At 31.1% G+C, this 21,742-nt stretch overlaps 1 protein-coding gene across 1 annotated transcript in view; it reads right to left on the reverse strand.

Annotated features, from left to right (window-relative positions):
* eIF3a (eukaryotic translation initiation factor 3 subunit a) overlaps window positions 1–21,742 on the reverse strand; it is a 38,192-nt gene that overhangs the window by 6,064 nt on the left and 10,386 nt on the right. The window contains exons 8-20 of the mRNA XM_076512758.1: window positions 18,878–19,078; window positions 17,893–18,009; window positions 14,624–14,809; window positions 11,687–11,824; window positions 10,767–10,976; window positions 7,164–7,268; window positions 6,723–6,836; window positions 4,636–4,758; window positions 4,323–4,476; window positions 2,634–2,781; window positions 2,385–2,411; window positions 1,000–1,043; window positions 97–276 (exon numbers count right to left, since the gene is read on the reverse strand). Coding sequence (XP_076368873.1) covers window positions 97–276; window positions 1,000–1,043; window positions 2,385–2,411; window positions 2,634–2,781; window positions 4,323–4,476; window positions 4,636–4,758; window positions 6,723–6,836; window positions 7,164–7,268; window positions 10,767–10,976; window positions 11,687–11,824; window positions 14,624–14,809; window positions 17,893–18,009; window positions 18,878–19,078 — 1,747 coding nt within the window. The remainder of the gene's footprint in view (window positions 1–96; window positions 277–999; window positions 1,044–2,384; window positions 2,412–2,633; window positions 2,782–4,322; window positions 4,477–4,635; window positions 4,759–6,722; window positions 6,837–7,163; window positions 7,269–10,766; window positions 10,977–11,686; window positions 11,825–14,623; window positions 14,810–17,892; window positions 18,010–18,877; window positions 19,079–21,742) is intronic.

A 21,742-nucleotide genomic window follows, 5' to 3' on the forward strand; every position in this document is an offset into this window, starting at 1 on the left:
CACACACACATAAATATAATTCTTACTATAAAAACAACATTCACTGAAAGTTGGCAGAAACATCTGTTACATTAGCACCTATATTTATAGCCATACCTTCATCTCTATCACGACGAGGAAGATCTCTGTCCCTTTCACGTCTCCATTCTTCACCTCTGCTTGGTGGTGGCTCATCCTTATCGCCTCTTCTTCTCCAGTCCAGATCATTATCTTTGCTTGCAGTGTAACGAGGACCCCAACTTTCCTTCTTGGCCAATTCTCGTTCACGCCAGTGAGCTATACAGTATGAAATGCAAACGCGTTTCTTATCATGTACTACAAAAGATAAAGAGTTACATTTCAACAAAATGACAGTTAAGCAATGTAGTCTTAAACAGTCCTAATTTACAAGTTTTTTACTAGCATCTTTCATCTACTTTGTTAGAAGTTTACATAAAGTTACAGAAAGGCAATCTCTACTACCCATCTAAAATTGGAAATAACACACCAGTGCAACAACAAAACCAACCCACCAGACAACAACACTCATCATTAGTGTGCAGTGCATAATGAAGAACAAAACAATGAAAAATCAACTGCATAACCATGCAAGGTAGGTTTTGTTCCAAATAATGGCCCTACTGTATTCAGGCTAAAAAACACAAAAAACTACAGGTGAGAAGTGCCCATGAGTAACAACCCTGCTACACCTCTGCCCATCACCAAATCTTGGGGTACTCTGATGAAACAATGGGATTTAACTTTCTCCCTTATTATGCAACTCAGAGACTCAAAGTGTGTGTTGGTTAAACTCAAACAATGTATAAGACTGAGATATTACATAGTGTTATGGTTAGAACTTTTTCTAACTACATTAGCACTACATTCAAATAAAATGAATTTTCAAAAACAAGTGCACTAAAACACTAACTTAATACAGTAACACTAACATATACAATAATAAGAAAAATGAACCAAATAATCTAACAAATTAATAGAGGAAAATTAATATATACATACAAGAAGGTTTCCACACTTCAGGTCGTTTTTCTTCACTTTCTCTACTGGAAAAAAAAATATAAACTTAGAAAGATTTTGTGTGCTCAGCTTGTATGTTGTTGTTGTTTGACATTAAACCTCATCTGGGAAGTTCAACATCTTCCCATTTGAATAAAGATTTTATAAAACTGTGCAACTTGAAAACTCAACTACAATTTTTTTCTTCAACAAACAAGAGAAACACAAAATACTTATTACAAACATTTTCAAAGAACTTATATTTAGATGAGTAATAAAATGATGTCTCAAATAAATTATAGTTCATAAATGCTGGTAATTTTCCCCAATTTCATTTGATGAAAATATTCTTACATGATAAAAAAACTTCTGAGATGATTTACAGTGAATATACTCATTCACCCATTGTTGGTACATTCTATTTAGCACGTGAAAGTAATACTACAGACAAAAAGCAGTAGTGGCAATAGAAGATAAATCAAGTGAATGGGCAACAATCATGAAAAGAATCAAACAAGTCTGGACTGTTTGACTTGTAGGAAGAGATGATAAGGAGGGATAATTTATGAGAAAGCAGTTGTAAAGGTTCAAACAGAAGAAATATAAACATTAGATATAAAAATATGGTTTTAATAACAGAATCTGACTGAAATAATCGAACATGGAAAATATGGGTTTGGTCAAAAACATTAAGAAAAACACTATGGCAGTAAGCAAATCAGAAATACTTTTAAAATGTGCAATTAAGCTAAATTGAAAAGTGACAAGATTCTGTGTCCACGAGCATGAAACATCTACTTCAAGATAACATGAGGATGATAAAATCTTATAATCTAATCAATGTTTTTATATGGCTGTGAAAGAGACAATTAGGAAAATGTTGCTTAGTATAGATACAGGAATTCTAAGGTGAATGTTGAAAGCCAAGTTCAGAATATGATACATAAGGAAGTTCTAAAAAGAGCAAATTCATTAAGTGATGAGCAAGGCAAAATTTCTGTAACATGGTAAGAGAGGGGCTGGAGAATTTGTACGTTACTCATTAGGTTAAAGACAAGAAGTTACACAAAACTAAGTAAATATCTGCAAATATTACAGTAGTTTGGCTCACACAAACAGGTCAAAAGATAGAAAGAAAATGAAGTAAACAACATTCTGAAGTAAGCTGTTTCATAAAGGAAAACCAACAGGAAGACAAAGAAGTGACTACATGAACATCCCAAGTTGGTATGGCTCTGTTTTTATCAACTATTTGAAAACTGTATATATATATGTTAAAATGTTAGTCAAACTACATCTTCAAATCTATTTCAAAACTAAATAAAATTTAGCTAGAATAAAAATTATTTTGAAAATTAAGAAGAAATTAGAAGATTTCACTTGCGTACTTTTTTCTCCAGTTGACCTCTTCTGGCCTAAAAACAGTAAAAAAAAAAGTTACTTTACAATTAAATGAAAGAAACTACAAGTAGAATGATTAATAGAAGTAAAAGACCAAAACAGCTCATATTATCCTTTAGAACCAACTTCGGCAGAGTTAACCTTGAAATGTATATCAAAATTAACTTCAGGTATGACAGTTTTACAAAACAAATTGGATTTCTTAATTCAAAGTGGCTCTTTATGAAACAGCTTACGCCTGTGGTGGTTTCTTTGCTTCTTTCTCCTCATGTTCACGAGCAATTCTCTCTTCTTCTTCTTGACGTAACTTATCTTCAATTTCCTGTTCTCTGGCTCTTTTCTTGGCCTCTTGTTCCTCCAGCTTAGCAAGTTTTTCCTCATATTCTAATATCAGAAAATTTTAGTGACTGGATGTTCATTTACTATGCTTCATAGTTTGACACTAAGTAACATTCTTTCAAGACAATTTAGAAATTACAGAAGACAATAAAGATGGTGCAATATTCATTACTTCAGTTGCTTTACTATAAATAATAATCAACTGTATTTGTATCATGAAAGAGGAAGGGGAAACTGCCATGTTTAAATATGGAATTTGTACATTTGTTTGGATAAACATTATCCATATTCCATGTTTTCTACAAGGTTTGTAAACATTATTAAAATACTGTTTGTTTTTTTTTAATTGGGGGGGGGGGTACTATTAATTCAAACACCTTCCAAGGAAGACAGTTCTTGATGCACAATCCATGGAAAAGTTGCATTGCCAAATTATGGAAAGGACTTACTGCTGTACTAGGGGGAGGGAGGTGTACCAGAAAAGGAAAGTTGGGAGAAGCTATCATCTTCTTGCACGTTATTAGTCTATGTGCTTTGGTCAATTATGTAATTAAATCAAAATTTTGTGCAGTACTGCCACAGCTGTAAAAAATAAGCTTAAATGTCCTTGACAATTTGTGACGAGAAAGAAGAAAGTCTGAATGAGAACTTTGTTTTTCATGTTTATTCTTTATCATAGAAGTAATTAAAAAATAAACATATGGATCTTTTTAGATTGGTAAAGAGCAGATTAGATAAAATAATGTTTGAAAAACCTTCACACAAATAGCAAGTGGATAGTATAATGTTAGCTACACGTGTCACCAAGTCACTCAACTTATAATGGCACAGAGTAGTTAGACAGTTAAAAGAGCAACTGAAAATCAAAAGGGGAAGTAAAACAATAAAATTAATTTATAAATAATCTCATCATTTCAATTTTATTTTGTGTGAGGTTTGTCAAACTAACTGATCTTGTTTTCACTAAGGGTAGAGAAAATCAGTTTTACTGAAAAAAATTTGAAATATATTTTCAAGGTCTTAGAGATTACAACAAAGAAAATTTGAGATTTTTGAAATGAGGAAAAGTATATTTTAATCTTAATGTGAAAACTATTTTGTACACAGACTATTCAAAAGTAATACTCAATATTTTCATGAAATCATTATTTTGTTAAAAATATTTCACTAAAGCATTTTATTCTTTGTACGTGAAAGACTTATAATGTTAATTGAAAAACTGCTGAATTTTGAAAAATACACATTTATTGTAAGTTAAGTATTAAATTTATGAAGATTTTAAAGGTAATGTGGTAGGTCAAATTGACCTGGTCTGTGTTGAGTGAGTAAAGATTCATTTGTTACTACTTATTCATGATCAGAATGAACCAACTATTCATTAATTCAGCAAGTAGTTGTACGTTGTTGAAGTTCCTACAATGTTGGTATTAATTATTTTTAACAATGGTTACTGAAAATTAAACTCTAAAAATTTAAGACATCCTTATGCTTATTTTGTTTGATATATACTTAACATATTCAGATGAATCCTTAACTACTCACTATTCCACAAAACTGTACTACCATTAACTGTAACAATAATTTACCCCTTTTCTTCTCTTCATCACGTTTTCTTTGTTCTTCTTCTTCCTTTTCTTTTATCCACTTCCGACAACGTTCTTCTTTTCTTTTTTCTTTACGCTCCTTCAAACGCACTTTTCTCGCTTCAGCCAACATCTTTTCAAATTCTGCCAATTTTTCCTAGCAGTACAATTGGTTTTACTAATTTATTTTAAATAAAAATTGGAAAATATCAAATGCAAATACAAGTAGTATGTAAAAAGCTAATTTTTATATAAGGTGGATTTTAAAATTATGTTTTATATCATTATAAAAAATAGATAGAAAAAAGTGTACTACCTTGTATACTGACAGTCGTTCAGCCTTAAGTTTATTCACAAATTCATCCTTGTCTTCCTTCATATGGGCCAATCGATTACGATTTTGAACAGCAATTTTACGTTTAGCGATAAGTTGTTTTATCTAAAACATATAAAAGTCTTATAAGTACATTGAATCACTATTCCTTTTTTAAATCTAAGGTAATCATTAATTAACAGAGCAAGTCAAATACAAAAATATTATTTCTTAAAAGGATGAACTGAAAGAAGCGATATGCAATCAGCATACCAGATTGAAATGACAAAATAGAACTAGCAACAGAATTCAGTGTGAAAAAGCAACTTTTCATAGTTGAAAAGTAACAGACTGAAACTGCTTGTTAAAAAAAAAGAATACAATGTTTCTGTTTCTATATTGCGGTCTGCATAGAAGATGAAAGACTGTTACAGTCTATTCAACTTGAAGGTTCCCCATACAATAGCAGATATCTTTTCAGTAAAAAGTTGTATTCTGTTAAAGTTTTTAAATGGACAGCACTTCCAAAATCCCATTGAAATAGCTTTTCCTTTTTAATACTTTCAACACTATTGAGTACTACTCAATACCACTGAAGCTTGTTGCTCTAGAAATTTATGATCCAAAACTGTTTAAATGATATTACCTTATATACTTTTACTCTAATGTACCTGGTTTACTGACTACCAGCAGAATTTTCTAATGTTGATAATATTCTGTGTAGTCAGATAAAACAAAATTCAGTTTAAAGTTTAACAGATACCAAGTACTTCCAAGAGCTCTTCATCAAATTAAAAAGACATTTTGCACTTTAAATAAATCTCTTGAACATTACACAACACACACACACTACATAAACTAAACCCAAATTTAATTTATTGTAAGAACTTATGAATGAATATTAAAGAATGTATTATATCAACCACATTACTCCTAACATTCCAGTGCTGATTAGGATTTTTCCCAGTACCAAAGACTGTCATGTCAGCTGTGTGATAACAGTAATCTAGTTACCATTCATACAATCACTTTTTGTGAACAACTATTACAGTGTGAATGATAACAACATACAAAAAGCAACATCTTACAACTATCATAATTTCTCTGGTTTTCTATGTAATAAAATCCATTAAAAATTCAACCAAATTCACTGATGTCTCTCCAATGGAATAAAGTTTGAATTTGAAGCAAAATAATCAATTCTCTGTACAGAAGCAAAGTAATATAATACATCACTCAAAATTTTAAAACCTTGGCTCACTATCAATTATAAATATAGTATTAAATACAAGAGAACTACTGGTAAGTTCTGAAACAGGGGATGTGACAAGTATGTATGGAAAGTGGTGTCTGATTTTAGGCTATATTTAAGGCTATAAAAATTATGTTCTGTCTGATGAACAACAATATTATAATGAGTAATTTTACATACAATTTTATACTTCTCAGAGAAGCTGTAAACAAATTAGTGAAGAGGGGGATACCTAGAAAGTAAATGTCACAATTTTCATACTAGGGGAAATTCAGGATTTTCATTTAAATATTGTCTTATAAAATTAAAAACTTAGAACCTATATAATATTAAAATTCGGATTATTTTCTATATTTTGACAAAGTTTATTCATATACCATAAAAAAGTACTTTAATTACATTTTGAATGTAGCTCATTAAAACCTTGTGATGTGTAGAAAAAGATGCCCCAAATTGAAGTGTTAACCAAGATGAAGTACCTATTAGTGAACTTCAAAGAAAAGCAGTATCTAAGACAACTTAAGTAAACCAATTATTCCAAATTATTCCAGTGTTATGTGCTCTAATGCATTTGATGTACTTTATAAATTTTGCTGTATAAATTGGTCATTGCAGTTAAAACGTTTTGAAAACCCTCAAAATAAGGTCCATCAACAGCATAAATACTGGGGTAAAGCATGTGTTGTGTACTTATACTCATCTAACATAATTAAAACATGAACAAATTTTCATTACAAAATGTGTACAAACAGTGCTTGGTTCACAACTCATTCTGTATTATTTAAAAAGCCAATATTAAATTGTCTGAGATGTAAAGAAGAATCATGTTACTGCTTACCCTCTCTTCTTCTTCCTCGTACCAACGTTTCTCATTTTCTACTTTGAATTCTTCATACGCTTTCTGAAGATAAGGTATTTCTTCTAACCTCTTGGCTCTCTCTAGATGATCAATCTAAATGGAATAAATGTTTTATACTTAAAAAGCTACTGGCAAACTTTCACTTTGTATTAATCTAATCAACACTTTTAATAAAATTCCATTCTGAATGGACAGTAATTCTTACAAAGATGATTTCAGTGCAGTCTACCCACAACCTAGATTATACATACAGACTTTTCTTAAAACGGGTTGAGTGTTAAGTTGTTTCTATAAATGAGCATACAATGACAATGTTCAAACCCAAATTTTAGCACTATAAGTCTATTCTTTTACTTCTGAGCTACAACAGGGCAACTAACATCATATTCATTAGTTTTGCATCCAAGTGACAAAACTTACCTTCTTCTCCTGTTTCCGTAGTTTGGCTTGGAGTTCTTTTCTTTCACGATCTAACTGTTCTACTTGTTTAGTTAGAATATCTTCAGGGTCCAGTTTTTCGAGCTCCTAAAATGAGAAAATTAAAAGCCTGAGAAGAAAACCTTGGGAGATATGATAAAGCTTTGTAAATGTTTCATAAGCTGCTTACATGAAAATCTGGATGGAGTGCTACTATAATGAAGACAAAGAGAATTATAAAAAGTAAACTGGCCTCAAGAACTTTGAGTGGCTCAATTATATGAAACTGAAGTATACAGAAAGAAAAATAAGTTATAGAATACTTTCAGAATTTTTTTATTTTTTAATGAAATGCAAGAAGTTTCTTTACGAGAAAGCAAACATTTAAGGACTTAAGTTCTACTTAAGACCATGATAGTTTTTTTAAATGAATCAGTCATTAATGGTTACACCAAACAATTTTTAAAACTAGTTATTACTTTACATATTTAACACACTTCAAGGTATTAAACTTGTACATTAGTTTTCTTTTACAGGCACTGTTTACAACTATTTAGTAAAGTCTGACAAAGACACCTGAAATAATACAAAGTACAAGTTTCTGAAAAGGTTTGTTTTGCATTTGATATTTGAATTTTGTACAAAGTTACAACAGGGCTACCTGCATCAGCTGTTCCTAATTTAGTAGCATAAGACTTGAGGGAAGGGGGCTTTTCATCACCACCCACCACCAACTCTTGAGCTACTCTTACCAATGAACAGTGGGACTGACTGTCCCCATGGCTGAAAGAGCATACATGTATCTGGTATGACATAGATTCAAATCTGCAACCCTCAGATTATGAGTCAAGCATCCTAACAACATTGCCTTTGGAAAAGGACCAACTCCCATACCTTGTTTCATTTGTATTTTAAGCAGTAAAGAGATTGGAGAGTGAAATGACATAACATACAATGAAAATTACATCAATTACACAGACTAAGACTATTGCATGTGGACTTGTTACTCAGAAAATGGCAAAGTATATGGTTAGGCATGGCCATTTTAACCAATGAGAATGTTAGCAGAGTATGATTCTTCTCAGCATTTTCACATTCCTACTTATCCACTCATCACAGAATGTATGTGACTATCAAACAAGAAAAATATTACAAAGCATTTAGTGTTGATTTCAAATTTAACTATTAAGGTGCCAATCAAGGACAAAGCAAATAAATTTTAGAAAAAGGTGGAAAACCCGACCTTTCAAGATTGTTACAACATTCAAGTACACTTGAGTATTACACATACATTAAAAAAAAAAGGACAGTGCAGAGTTAGAGATCCTTCCTATAAACTTCAATAGAAGTTAAAGAATACAACATTTTAAAAATTGTAGTTAAGATAACATTACTTGTATCATTTATATCCTTTGTCTTTACACTGGGCCAGTGTAAAAAATTTCTTTTAAACAATAAATTCAATCTTAATATCTGAAATTATACACCATGGTAATAGGCATTGCCAAGTCCATATATGCATTCACTTGTGTTTATCTTGTTTTGCTCAACAGTAGTTTATGTACAACATATTTAGTGTTATTCTTTGATAGGTTTGTTTAGGCAGAGTATTCATGATGAAATTTTGTAGAATGGATGGCAACTGGCTGTTGTGGAGACATAAGTGTAGAGAACAACACTTCAAAAGTCTTTGAAACATTGTCCTCTACACTTGTCTACCCACAACAGGCAGTTGCCATCCATTCTACAAAGTTTCATCAACATTTAATGTTAACTAACTTGAAGTAAATGCTTTGTTTAACAGTAACCATTTACCATTTGGGCAAATTATTTGCAAGACCTTTTAAGAAAATACATCACTTTCACATGTTACGCTAAAGACACTAACCACAAATTAACATGAAATATATTACACGTTCAGCTTGTTTGCATCACTTATAGGCAAGTCCGTTACAACTTGAAGTTATGTCAACCCTTTGACTGTCCAACCACTGGAACATTCTCACTCTGACCAATGTAGATATAGAATGATATGGGTACTCCCAAATGATCACAATTTTAACATATCTATCAACCTAGTCAGTATGTGCATAACAAATAACCAATAAAATACAACTGGCTGTAATTTTCAATGAATGTCTCATAAAGGTATATTGTTTTAAATATTCTGTGTTCACCAGTGATTGTAAAAGAGCTGTGGACATACCATTTCTTATAAAACCAATACACTTCTTGAACTAATAATTACCAATGTATCAAGTCAGTTCTAGTCACTTTAACAGAATATGGAATTGACCGCCCGGAGTTAACTGCAACTTGACACTAATGTACCTGCTGAAATCATCCGACGATGTTTCAAATCCCATTATACCCAATGCAATCCATGCTATTCCTTAGTTCACCTCATTTACTGACCTATTGGATAAAAGATTTCAATGGACCTTTGAGGAACTGAACAAGTATAACAACTTATTGCATGAGCCTCATTTAACAGGGTGGAGAAAACTTGAAGAACCACCTGGTTAAGAAACAAAAATGTGGTCTAATTCAGTAGGTAATATAGTACAACATCCCAATGATTATTTTTAGTATGAAAGTTTATAAATGCCAGAACAATTACAACAAAACTGTCAATAAACCATACTACTCAGCAATCCTGTATCTCACAGTGGACATCAGTGTTAAGCAAGTTTGTAGCAAAGAAATGAATCCCTTTTTTATAGTGAACAAGTCCTGCAAATCACAGCATGAAGGAATTACAGTATTACTGTAGAAAGTCAGAATGATTATTTGGCAAGAATAGAGACATGTTAATTGTCCAAAATGAGGGAATATTGTGAGCAGTCACAAAAGTGACTGAGGCTGCAAACAAGTCTAACAGGAAAGACAACCTGCAATCAGTTTGTTTCATACACAGAATTTCAAATACACGAGTAAATAACAGGAGATGCAATCCATAGTTATGTAGTTGATATAATCCAGAGGAATGACCTTAAAAGATTTGGATGCTAGCCTGTTTATACTATATTGTTATATCAAACACTATCCTCTTTTCTGACAATAACTAAACACATTTCTGGTACTTATAAGACAACAGTTTAACAAAGTCTGAGTATGATTAAAGTCGTGTTAACTATACATGTTACACAACTTTGATATGAAGACATTATTCATCATGTACCTCTCCTGGTATACTGTCACTTAATGAAACACATAATCAGTAGTATTAAAATGAAAAGATTGTATACTCAGAAAAGTTACTGTAAAATATTTGACTAAACACGTTTTCCTTATTTATGTAACTTATCAAGTTCAAATAATATGTAATGACTCAGGTTCTTAATTTGTTTTTTGGAATAATGCAAAACAAAAAATTAACTTAAAGAAGCAGAAGTGCTGAATAACAGAAGCTTCTTTGTGCTAAATAAGGTTTGTGACTCTCGTAAGAAAGCACAATTATATAGAAGTGTTTAAAATCATTTGGAGACCAGAATTAAACTAAAGAGAAACTTAACTTCAGTAAGATTTTAAAACGAATTTGATTTTTAAAGATATTACCAAATGTTTCAGTTTATGTAGATTCTAATGAAAAGACAAGTGTCACACCTCTTCTTCAAGACCTTCAAATATTCGAGCACCAAGCTCGGTCTTCTTTAGCTGCTCGATCTTCTCCAAAACAACTTTTTTCTTCATTTCATTCTGTTCCTGTAATATCCTCTGTTTTGTCCTTTCTTCAGCTTCCTTAGCCATTCGAACTTCTTCGGCCTCTCGAAGTTTTTGTTGTCTTTCTTCCATCAACTTTCTCTCTTCCTCTTCCTGGTATCAAAAGCAAGTGCTAGGTGTTATTTCACAGCTAAGATTTCAAAATCTCATAATAGTAATTTAAGTATCTTTAATCTTTGCCTTTACAGCAAAATATAGTTTTTAAATTGTGACAAGCACAAGCAGAAGTAAGGCTAAAGTATTTGTCATTTAAATGTCTCAAGTGGAGAAGTGTTTTAGCTGCAGTACTCGAAATTAAGGATGACATGCGACAAAGCTGTCAGAATAGATGATATTTGATGTTTGCCATAAAAGCAAACATCACAAGAAACTCAATTTTTGTCTTTTTCTTCTTTGAAGAACTTATAATGTTAAGATTCCATACAAAAATAAGAATGATAAATGACTAGAATATTTTCTGGTATAAACACCTCAACAAGTTAAATTTTAGATGTCAGTGAAGGTATGTTAACATCCATCATTCATTTAAAGAATAAACAAAGAGAGAGAGAGAGAGAGAGAAGGATAATCTCAGTGTTCAAATTATAGTACTACTAACTTTGATTACTCAGACATTGGAATGATGATACCAAACTTAACAGGTAAACAATTCTTTCAAAACATCCCAAAAACAATTAATGGAATTTAAATTACTGTATTATGAATTCAAAATACTCTAACAGTAAACAGACACAAACTTTCAATTGATAAATGAAATGACCACAACCTTCATACAAAAATTGAGATATATAGATGAAGCTTACTTTCTGATAATCCAGATTTTCCATTAGTTCCTTGCGTTCCTCAATAATCTGTTGACGCTCTAGAATTCGACGATGTTCTTTTTTAGCTGTCATTCTGTATGCTGCTACAATTTGTTCTCTTAATTCTTGACGATTAGACTGCGGAGTAAAAGTAAATTTAGAATAGAACTGAACCAATATGACTCACTTTACAAAAGCATTACCTCAGATAAAGATTTCAAGGTCTATATAGAATTGGATCCATCTATACTTTCTAATTAATAAAAACAAGGCCAAATAAAAATTAAAAACACTGCAAAAATAAAAAGATCCCCAGAGTATAGGCTATAATATGGGATATTAAATGTAACCTAGCTTCTGGAGGTGACTGAAGAAGTAGGATCTACAATGTGGAAGGGATACACCATCTATCAGTCTTAACCTCCATTCACCAGTCTTACAAGAAGATAATTAAACGATAATAAAATAAAGATTATGTAATAATCAAAAGAGATTAGGAGAACAAGATGTGGGTGCTCAAGCCTGCAATGTCCCACATTTGTGGGAAGGTGACTGCTCTCTAAAGTAAAAAAGAATGTAAAAGGCACAGAATAAGGTACTATAAATATATATATTCATTTTAAATACTAGTACTCAAATTTTGTACTTTAGGTTTTTGGTGGGTTTTTTTTCAACTGTAAATATTAAAAAAAACACAAAAAAACTAATGTTAAAAGACTAAGCTAGCCACTTAAATACAGCTGAATTATACTTGTCCTCATCACAGAGAGAAACTAGAAAAACAACTGGAAAGTGGTAAAAGTCATGACACAGCAGCACCATCATTTAAATATGCTTTTCATTCAAGCAGAACAGCAAGATATAAATTATAGAATACATATCACTGCTTGTATAAAATAACATAAACAGTTTGGTTCTACAGCAATAAAAATGATGCAGCTAAATCATAATGTATTTGGATATGCAACACTGTTTAGTTGAACAATTAATATTTTCTTTATTTAGTGATTTAATATTTAATGATTATTTAGTTTCCATAACAAATGTTAAAAGTTAGGTATTTTAAAATAAAGATAGTTGCAACAAATTTCATTATGTAACTCTGTACAAGTCATACATTGTGTATACAGTGTAACTTTTGTACTGGGCTTTTATAACACTGTTAATGTCATCATCACTGATGGACTACAAAGTTCTGGGCATCAGTCAGAATGTTTATAAACAGGCATTCAATAATGTAGAAGGAAAAGAAAATTAAAGATAATTAAAAAAATCTACACTGAATGATTAGAAATTGTCTTTCATGACTAACTGGCAAAGTCAAAAAGATGTTAAGTTAATGAGAGTGAAATTAAACTGTGACTGTTAGTTCAGCAATATTTAATGAGAGTTTCACAAACAGATAACGAGAAGAACCGATATTGGCACAGTATCTTCTAAAGTAACTGAACCTGTCTGTGTGGATTAAAAAAAAAAAAAAAAAAGTGACAATTTCTTGAACTTTTGAATAAACGTATTGTATTGTGATAAAAGAGAGAAAAAATAACACATATCATTTAGGTTTGTTTTGTTTTGAATTTCTCGCGAAGCTACTCGAGGGCTATGTGTGCTGGCTGTCCTTATTTTGCAGTGTAATACAAGAGGAATGACAGCTAGACATCACCACCTACCGCCAACTCTTGGGCTACTCTTTTACCAACGAATAGTGGGATTGATCGGACATTATAATGCCCCCACAGCTGAAAGGTCATGCATGTTTGGTGCAACCAGGATTTGAACCCGTGACCCTCAGATTATGAGCACCTGACCATGCCAGGCCCATGTCATTTAGGATCTAAAGTAATTAATCTGGCCTGTGTAGATTTTTGATAAGAAACAAGAATTACAAGTTTTAAATACAACATTGATAACCAATAGTGTAACAAGGTTTTGTACAAATTTCACTTGTTTTGAATATATTATTTTAAAACAAGTGGATTGTGTGCTGTCCATTTATTGTTGACATTTAAATGCCAACAACTCACAGACATCTGTTGTAGAAGAATCCTAGTTAACATGCACAAACCCTGACAGCATTTGATAGCAACATCAACATGTTATTATTGGTTATTTCTAATATTAGTAATTTGCAATTTCTCTGTAGTCTGAAAATCCAGTTTAAAAAAAACAACATTAGACATCAAGAGTAAAAGAACTACTTTGTATGAACCAACAAGTGTCCATTATGCCAACTGTGTTTTAGATAAATATCCAGAACTGCCAATGAACCTTCGTTAACAAATACTTTCTTTTACTTTCTTAATCTTTTCGTATTATGATATTGAAATCACGCTTTCTTTGCGAAAATCATACTGAAATCACGCTGCAAAATCACATTTTCCTCTCTTGTTTACTTAAATTATAATATATAGCAAGATCACAAATTAAATATTTCAATTTCAGAACATAAGGTTTCACAGTTTTGTGTATGGAACTAGCTTTAAAACTACACTAAAAAGAACTGTTACTGATGTACATGTAGAATATTATCTACAATTTTTTCAGTTATCAGGATAAATACCCTTTCTTATATCCCAGTACTCCAATGGTAAATTAACAAGCTAGATACTGCTACAACTGAATCAATGCTAATGCCACACTAAGGTTGTATCACGTCACAACACTAGAAGAATCGAAAGCTCAGTCCTAATGTGTACAATAATGCCATCAAATAATAACTGTAAGCCAGTCCATTCTGCTCTGTTTCAGTCGTAGAATGCTGAAAGTAATCATTATTCAGGATAACTGAGTACATGACTCACTGTCAATTCTTTTCTCAGAATCTCTAAACACAATCCTCCATTTACAATGCAGTATTCAGTACTTCAAGGTATAACCCAGAGTATGCTATAACCCTTCAGGACATGCTCATAACAAATAAAGAAAATTCAAACTAACCTTTATCTTCTCTGGCTGGACAAGTGCCACTGCTTTATGAAGAACAGAATGGACAGACACCAGCTGGTTACGAATCTGTTCGCTTGGCATACTCTGAAGGTGCGGTCCTTCAACCATTTCTTCATGGTGGGATACTGTAAGCTCTGAACCAAAATGGAGACAATTTTGGCGATGATCAATTCTTACCTAGAAATTACAAATACAAAAATAAGATGAACGTAGACAATTACTCACAGACAAGTTAATGGACTTTTATAGAAACATGCACATTAAATCTTTCTTCATCCCCAACACTCAAGTATTATTCACTACTATTTGTATCAATCCCCAAGAGGGAAGTGAAAAGGCTTTCTTCCCCAAACACTGGACTGGAATACAAATTTTAAGAAGCTACAGATGCTAGTTTTTCATGAATTACCATTACATTTTTAATATGTTAATTGATAACAATGTTTATATAAATACCCGATGAAATACAGTCCTTACATGAAAATCAGATAATAATGTAATATGTTTAATTAGAGTAACAGTAGCAATATTAAAACTATAGACTAGCATATTTAAACTCTACAAAACAGTTATTCAATTTCTTTCACTCCGATCAAATTCCGTACTTCAGGTCATGTTGTAAACTTTTTTTTTAAATATTTAACATGATCATAATGCTTATTTTTACACCACTTCTCATTCCAACATCAAATATTGTCTGGAAGTACTACTTAGATAAGAATACATCTCATAACAATGTAAATAAAAATAACTGTTATAGTTTCTTATTTTTTTGCTATATTACTCTGTCTTTTTAATTAGACCTATGTATTAATACAAGTCTTTAACTTAACATATTAATCCAGCCAATGGATGCACGTACCACAAGTTGACTAAAATTAAAAGATGTTTACAATTAGTCTACTGTTCTCAAGTGTATCAGCTTTCATTATTTTATTCAAATGAAAAACATCAGAATGCTACATTCAGTTGAAAAGATATAGCCATGAACACTTCTATTATAAAGGTGCTCACATTAACAAGTTACACCATACTGTCTCCTGTACCTTAACCCTCTCACCCCAAGTATCCTTTACTGCATATAACACAAACGTTTAGTGTCTTACATTCAAAATTTAGTTTTAAAACTTATGCTATGTTAATTGGTATAACAAATATTGAGCAATGACAATTTTATAGTGAGAAATTTACATTTAATTTAGCATTTTTTAAAGGGATGGTGGATAAGTGATGAGAAGATATCTTGAGAAAATGTGTCAGGTGTCACTGCTCGGACAAACCATAATTTTTATAACCTTCAATTGTTTTGGTTACAGAAATACTGAATAGAATTTCAGTCTACGTTCTTTGGTACATTATTTAAACAAACATTATTCAGTGTATTACTACTATTAATATTACAAATGACACTTAAATGTCCTCAGCAAAAAGAAAGATTGTGTTAGAACTATTTCTTGTTTATTCTTTATTTATCGTAATTTGATATCACAATGCGAGCTTTATGTACCAAAGTGATTTACACCTTCTAATGGCATTAACAGCAGTTAGATATGGCTCAAAGAGTAATTATAAGAGCAATGAAACAACAAAATTTAATTATTAACAGATACATTAGGAGCTTAAAGCTACTTAAGATAAACGGATGTAGATTTATGTTCTAGAAAAAAAAAATTTCAATTTTATTTTTTTTTTCACTGTTAAAAGATCGGTCAAATTGACTGATCCTGTTTAGAGGTAAGATGAAGAAACTAATAGATAAAAGTTTCACCGAGAACAAAAAACTTTTTAAATGCATTTAGGAAGTTTTATGGATCACAAAGAAAATTTGAGGTTTGTGAGATGAGTGAAAGTAATTTTAAACCTGACGTGAAAATTAATTTATACAGGAACTATTCAAAAGAAATACTCGATACATTCACACACAAATCACTTTAGTTTGTTAAACATACTTCATTAAAAATATAATTTGTAGGTGAAAGACTTGCATTAAGAAAAGGCCTGCCAAATTTTGTGAAAATATAGAGATGATATTGAAAGTTAGAAGTATCAACTCTATAAAGGCTGTAACTGAGTACTAAGAAGTCGCATGGTCAGCCAAACTGATCAAGCCTGTACTGAGAGAGAATTATGACTAAAGCTGGGCTATTTGGTATTTACCAATTTATTAGTCAATGGCCCCTTCAGCGATTACAATAGATGAGTTCAGTGTTTTTCAAGTGGGCAGAGCACAGATTGTCCATGATGTTACTTTGGGATGAATAACAAATGAATATACCATCAATGTTTCAATTATTTGGATAACTGGAAAAGTAGAAAGTACACTTAATGTTTCTAGTTATTGCTAATTAGTTTATTACTTCTGTGACATCTGATATTGTTGGAAATTCAATTAATTGACTGATGTAGTAACAAAAAACATTAACCTTGATTAGTTGATTTAATTTTTTTTTTTTTAATTTTGTGCAAAGTTACACAAGGGCTATCTAGGCTAACCATCCTTAACTAAGCAGTGTAAGACTAGAAGGAAGGCAGCTAGTCATCACCACCCACCGTCAACTCTTGAGATACTCTTTCACAAACAAACAGTGGGACTGACCATGACATTATAATGCCTGCATGACTGAAATGGCAAACATGTTTGGTGTGATGGGGATTTGAACCTGCAGTATAATTTACATTAAGCACTTAGTTTACATGACAGCAATTAATGTAGCTGTTGTTCGTATATAATTAAATAAGCTACTACACTTAAAACATGAAACAAATGCATTCAGAAATATGTAACATCCCTCTAGCTGAGATGTGAACAAAAATATTCTACTATTATTTTGTTTGAAAAAATGTCTTATATATCATAACATAAAATTGTCTCTTAAGAAAAATTTAATTTTCCATGACTTGTGTATTAGCTACAAGATATTCTATTTTGGTGTTTTCTAAATACAAAATACTGCATTAACAGGTATATGTGGTTAAAATTTAATAAAAAACTGGGCTGATTCAATTTTGCATTGTATCATAAATTTAGCTAAAAACTTTTTTTCCAGAAATTTTTCATTAGATTATCAGAATCGATGGAAACTGCTCCCCTTGTAACGTCTTACAGTATTTGTAAGTAATATTGGTATCAAATTCTTGGTACTGATATTATAAGTTTAGCTAAAAGGAATATTACACCATTTTGTAGAGAAAGTAAACTTACACTAACTTAACTTTCAAATCAAAAACATTACTAAAAGAAATAAAAACCCTGTAATTACTTGCAAATCATTTCTTCGAACAGCCTCTACAACCATTTTCTCCAAGTAAAACTTATCGGTAAAAGGTGCAAGTTCCATTAGGTGTGTCAGCTCAATTGTATGATAAACCTGGGACACCTGAAAATCAATAATAAAAGCAATTTATGATATAGAAAAGTTTGAAAATGTTTACCTGAATTTATTTTCAACACAATGCAGCCTTCAGGCCTTAAAATATAAATTACTTAATGTCCAGATTTTAATTTTTAATACTACTACCAAAACTGTAAAAACTAAATTTCAAAGCAAAAAATACGATTAAAAGTAAAAGGCTGTAAAAAAACTATATATATGTAACATCAAATGAAGTGATTAAAACAAAACTACTGCAGAATAACTATTTTACATTATTTAATAACATTTCCCATTTGAAAGCCATAGAAACAACAGTACTGTACTTGGGCTTGAAGCATAAGACTATTGTATTTGGTGTGAAAATTTAAAACCTTTCAATTTAGCTTCAACAAATTTGAGTCACATGTTTTGAAGCAAAAACTTATTAAAAAAAAGCAATAAATCTATGCCAACACCCGTTGCTTTGCAACAGCTATGATATACAAATGTTACCCCAAAATGCTGCCTTTAGTATTTATGCTATATGCTGAATATTCAATACACGTTAAGTTTTTTTGAGAAATAAAATAATTCACAAATGTGAACTCTTCCTGTTTAACCCACTGGTTTTAAAAAGTGATTTGTAATTTTATACTTTAAACTTGCAACTGCAGCAAATGTTTTATTATTGGTATTGTCAATTATATTACATTTGTTTTTTTAGAAGATGTTATACATTTGACTCATTTTCAACTGGTATGAATATTTTTTTTAACTTTATATTTGAGAAATTATCAAGGCTCAAACACTCAACAAAAGTAGATTAGAAGGCAACCCTAGATGAACACTTTCTCAGATCATGACCATATTACTCTTGTACAAACAAAATTACCTCCTTTAACAATCTCATTATCGTTAGGTTCTGCAGACAGGGAATGTACTGCTTCAGATCAGGGGAATCTTCCCACTTGTTGAGGAAGTCAATACACTGGGAGACACGATTACAGAGCTTCAATGGATGAAATTCCACCTCTAACCACCGATACAAGTCTTGAAGATGTGGGTGGGCATGCTGTATGACTCCAAATCTTAACTGAGAGAGAAATACATCTGAAGAATAAACTGATACTACCATCAATTCTAATCTCAAACAACAAGATTTAATTGTTATAAAGACTATACGTCACTTACTCGTACAATTTTTCACTAATTATGATTTTCTAACCAGCTTTGTTAAGTATTTATTCTCCTAAAAAGTCCAATTTTCATACATTAATCCATATTTAATAGAAATTCATCTGAAGTCACTGTTGAACCAACAAAATAGTCACTGAAGAAAATACATAAATTGCAGCATAGCTTTGTTTTTGTTTTGTTTAGATTTCATGCAAAGCTACACGAGGGCTATCTGCACTAGCCATCTAATTTAGTAGTGTAAGGCTAGAGGGAAGACAGCAAGTCATCACTACCCACTGCAAACTCTTGAGCTACTCATTTACCAACAAATAGTGGGATTGATCATCGCATTGTAACAGTTCCACAGCTAAAACTGCGAGTACGTTTCATGTAACGGGGATCAAATTCGCAACCCTAAGACTGCAAGTCAAATTCCCTAACTATTCATCCATGCCAGGTCAGCAGCAAAGCAAAGAAAATCTATTCTATGAGAAGGAAGTTAAGCTTTCTTTTAACTTCAAGTTGAATGTTTAACTGAATTAACTGTATTTGCTAGGAACATAAGTCATAAAAGTAAAGAAAACTGGCATCACCTTATATGGATTAAATACCATGTATGAAAATTATCACATTAGAGTTTATCCTCAAAATGAGGTTATTACTGTTATATTTCTTTAAATTTTACTGTCACAAGTTTATGAAAAAAAAAAAAGCTCTTCACTCAACTGCATACAAATAACATCTTGAGACAGTTACTAATCATTGATCTCATGAAAGATTACATTCAGCTATCTGAAAACTTCAATGTTCATATATTATTTCTGTGCATTGTAACACTTAATAAATTAAACTGAATGACTTTGAATTAACTAAAAATAACCCCCAATAATGAGAAATCATAATTGAAAATGCCAATTTGATTTAATTGAGTACTTTTATGACATCACTTGTTTAATTACGATTGTGATTAGGCAATTATTTTATGTGACACTGATTTAACTGATGCTGAAAGGTAATTGATTACATCATTTAATAACCCAATTTTAACCACCTTTATTGTCTTAACCACAACAGAAAAGTTACTAAAGGATATTTGGTAGGTAAGAGTTAATGATGTAATAATGTTAAAGTATACACCCAATCACCTAATTCTAACCACCTTTATTGTCTGAACCACCAGATACGTTACTAAAGGGTATTTGGTAGGTAAAAGTTAATAATGTAATAATGTTAAAGTATACATACGTAGTATAAACAATATTCCAGGCTGCACATTATCATTATATCAAAAAAATAATAGTAATTTTCACACGACAGAACAAATGATGCAGTAAGTAACATGTAATCAGTAATACAACATGCTACCTTTATTTATTAACTGATATGTAAGAAATATTTTATTATTTTCTCCAAAATATTTACATTGTTTTTCCTTCCATCAAAATAGGTATAATGTACTAAAACAAAAATTATCAAACTTTAAATTTGTAATTATAAATGCATACTACTGGTAAGCTTGGCTTTCTAATTGCTTTTCAATACTGGTTTCTTCTTGTGATATACCTTTCGATTTTAGTAAGTAAATTGTAATCAGTTGAAAACCAGAATATTAATATAGGCTAAGTGAATACCCTCATATGATTACAACAGATAAAGAAACATGAATTATACAAAGTATAAATGAAAAACCATTCACTCAAAAGCAAATAAACCCGAACAGAAGAATTTAACAGGGACCTCCGGATGGATGACTAGATAAATATAGGCTTGCAGTAAACATTATAAGTATATTGCAAACAATGCAGTGAGAAATTTGAATTAATCTTTTTACTAAATATTTGTTTTTAATTTATTGACTCAATCTAACTCAGATCCTGACTAATCTAAGTGCAAGGTTTTTATGCTATGAATAAAAGGTTAATTATTTTTGTCCTCTCAAAGTTCATTTGTATAACTTCTGTGCCCTATTTGATTAATTTTCTTTTGTAAAACGTTTTTTTTTTATTTCTTTTCTTCTGTACCCTAACACTAACTACAGAGCAATCAGAAATGTCAAGGGGAATAAACTTGAAATAAATCTAAATTTTTCTTTTTAACTTTTTAAGACGACTGTATATTATAACAGATAGTTTCATGATACTTGCTCTTACAGTAAAGCTGAGTTTCTTTAGGAAAACCATCTGTCACACTGAAGTAGTACGGTTAAAAAAAAAGACTGAGTTATAAGCATTACAGGAATAACTTTCAGTCATATCACGAGGTGCACAAGCTACAAAACTGAATGTCCAAATTGTATTTGAGTATTCTTACCTAACATTAAGTTTCTAACTTGCACACTTTTATTACTTCTGTGACAATAAGCTAAAAATATATCCATGAGACAGTCCGGACCTTTGGAGTCAGTTTTCTCTGATTTTGACAGACAAAGCACTGGATGCATACTTTTCCTTTGCAATAATTTTGGTAGTGCAAAAAGCATAAAGCACTGTATGTCCTAAAAGTACAATAATTTAATTGACTTTATACATAAAGCTATAAATAGGTTAAAATTCCATTTGCCAACAAAGCCAAACCTGTAAAA

This window comes from Tachypleus tridentatus, chromosome 7 (genome assembly GCF_004210375.1).
Source record: "Tachypleus tridentatus isolate NWPU-2018 chromosome 7, ASM421037v1, whole genome shotgun sequence".
In the NCBI taxonomy this organism is placed as follows: Eukaryota; Metazoa; Arthropoda; class Merostomata; order Xiphosura; family Limulidae; genus Tachypleus; species Tachypleus tridentatus.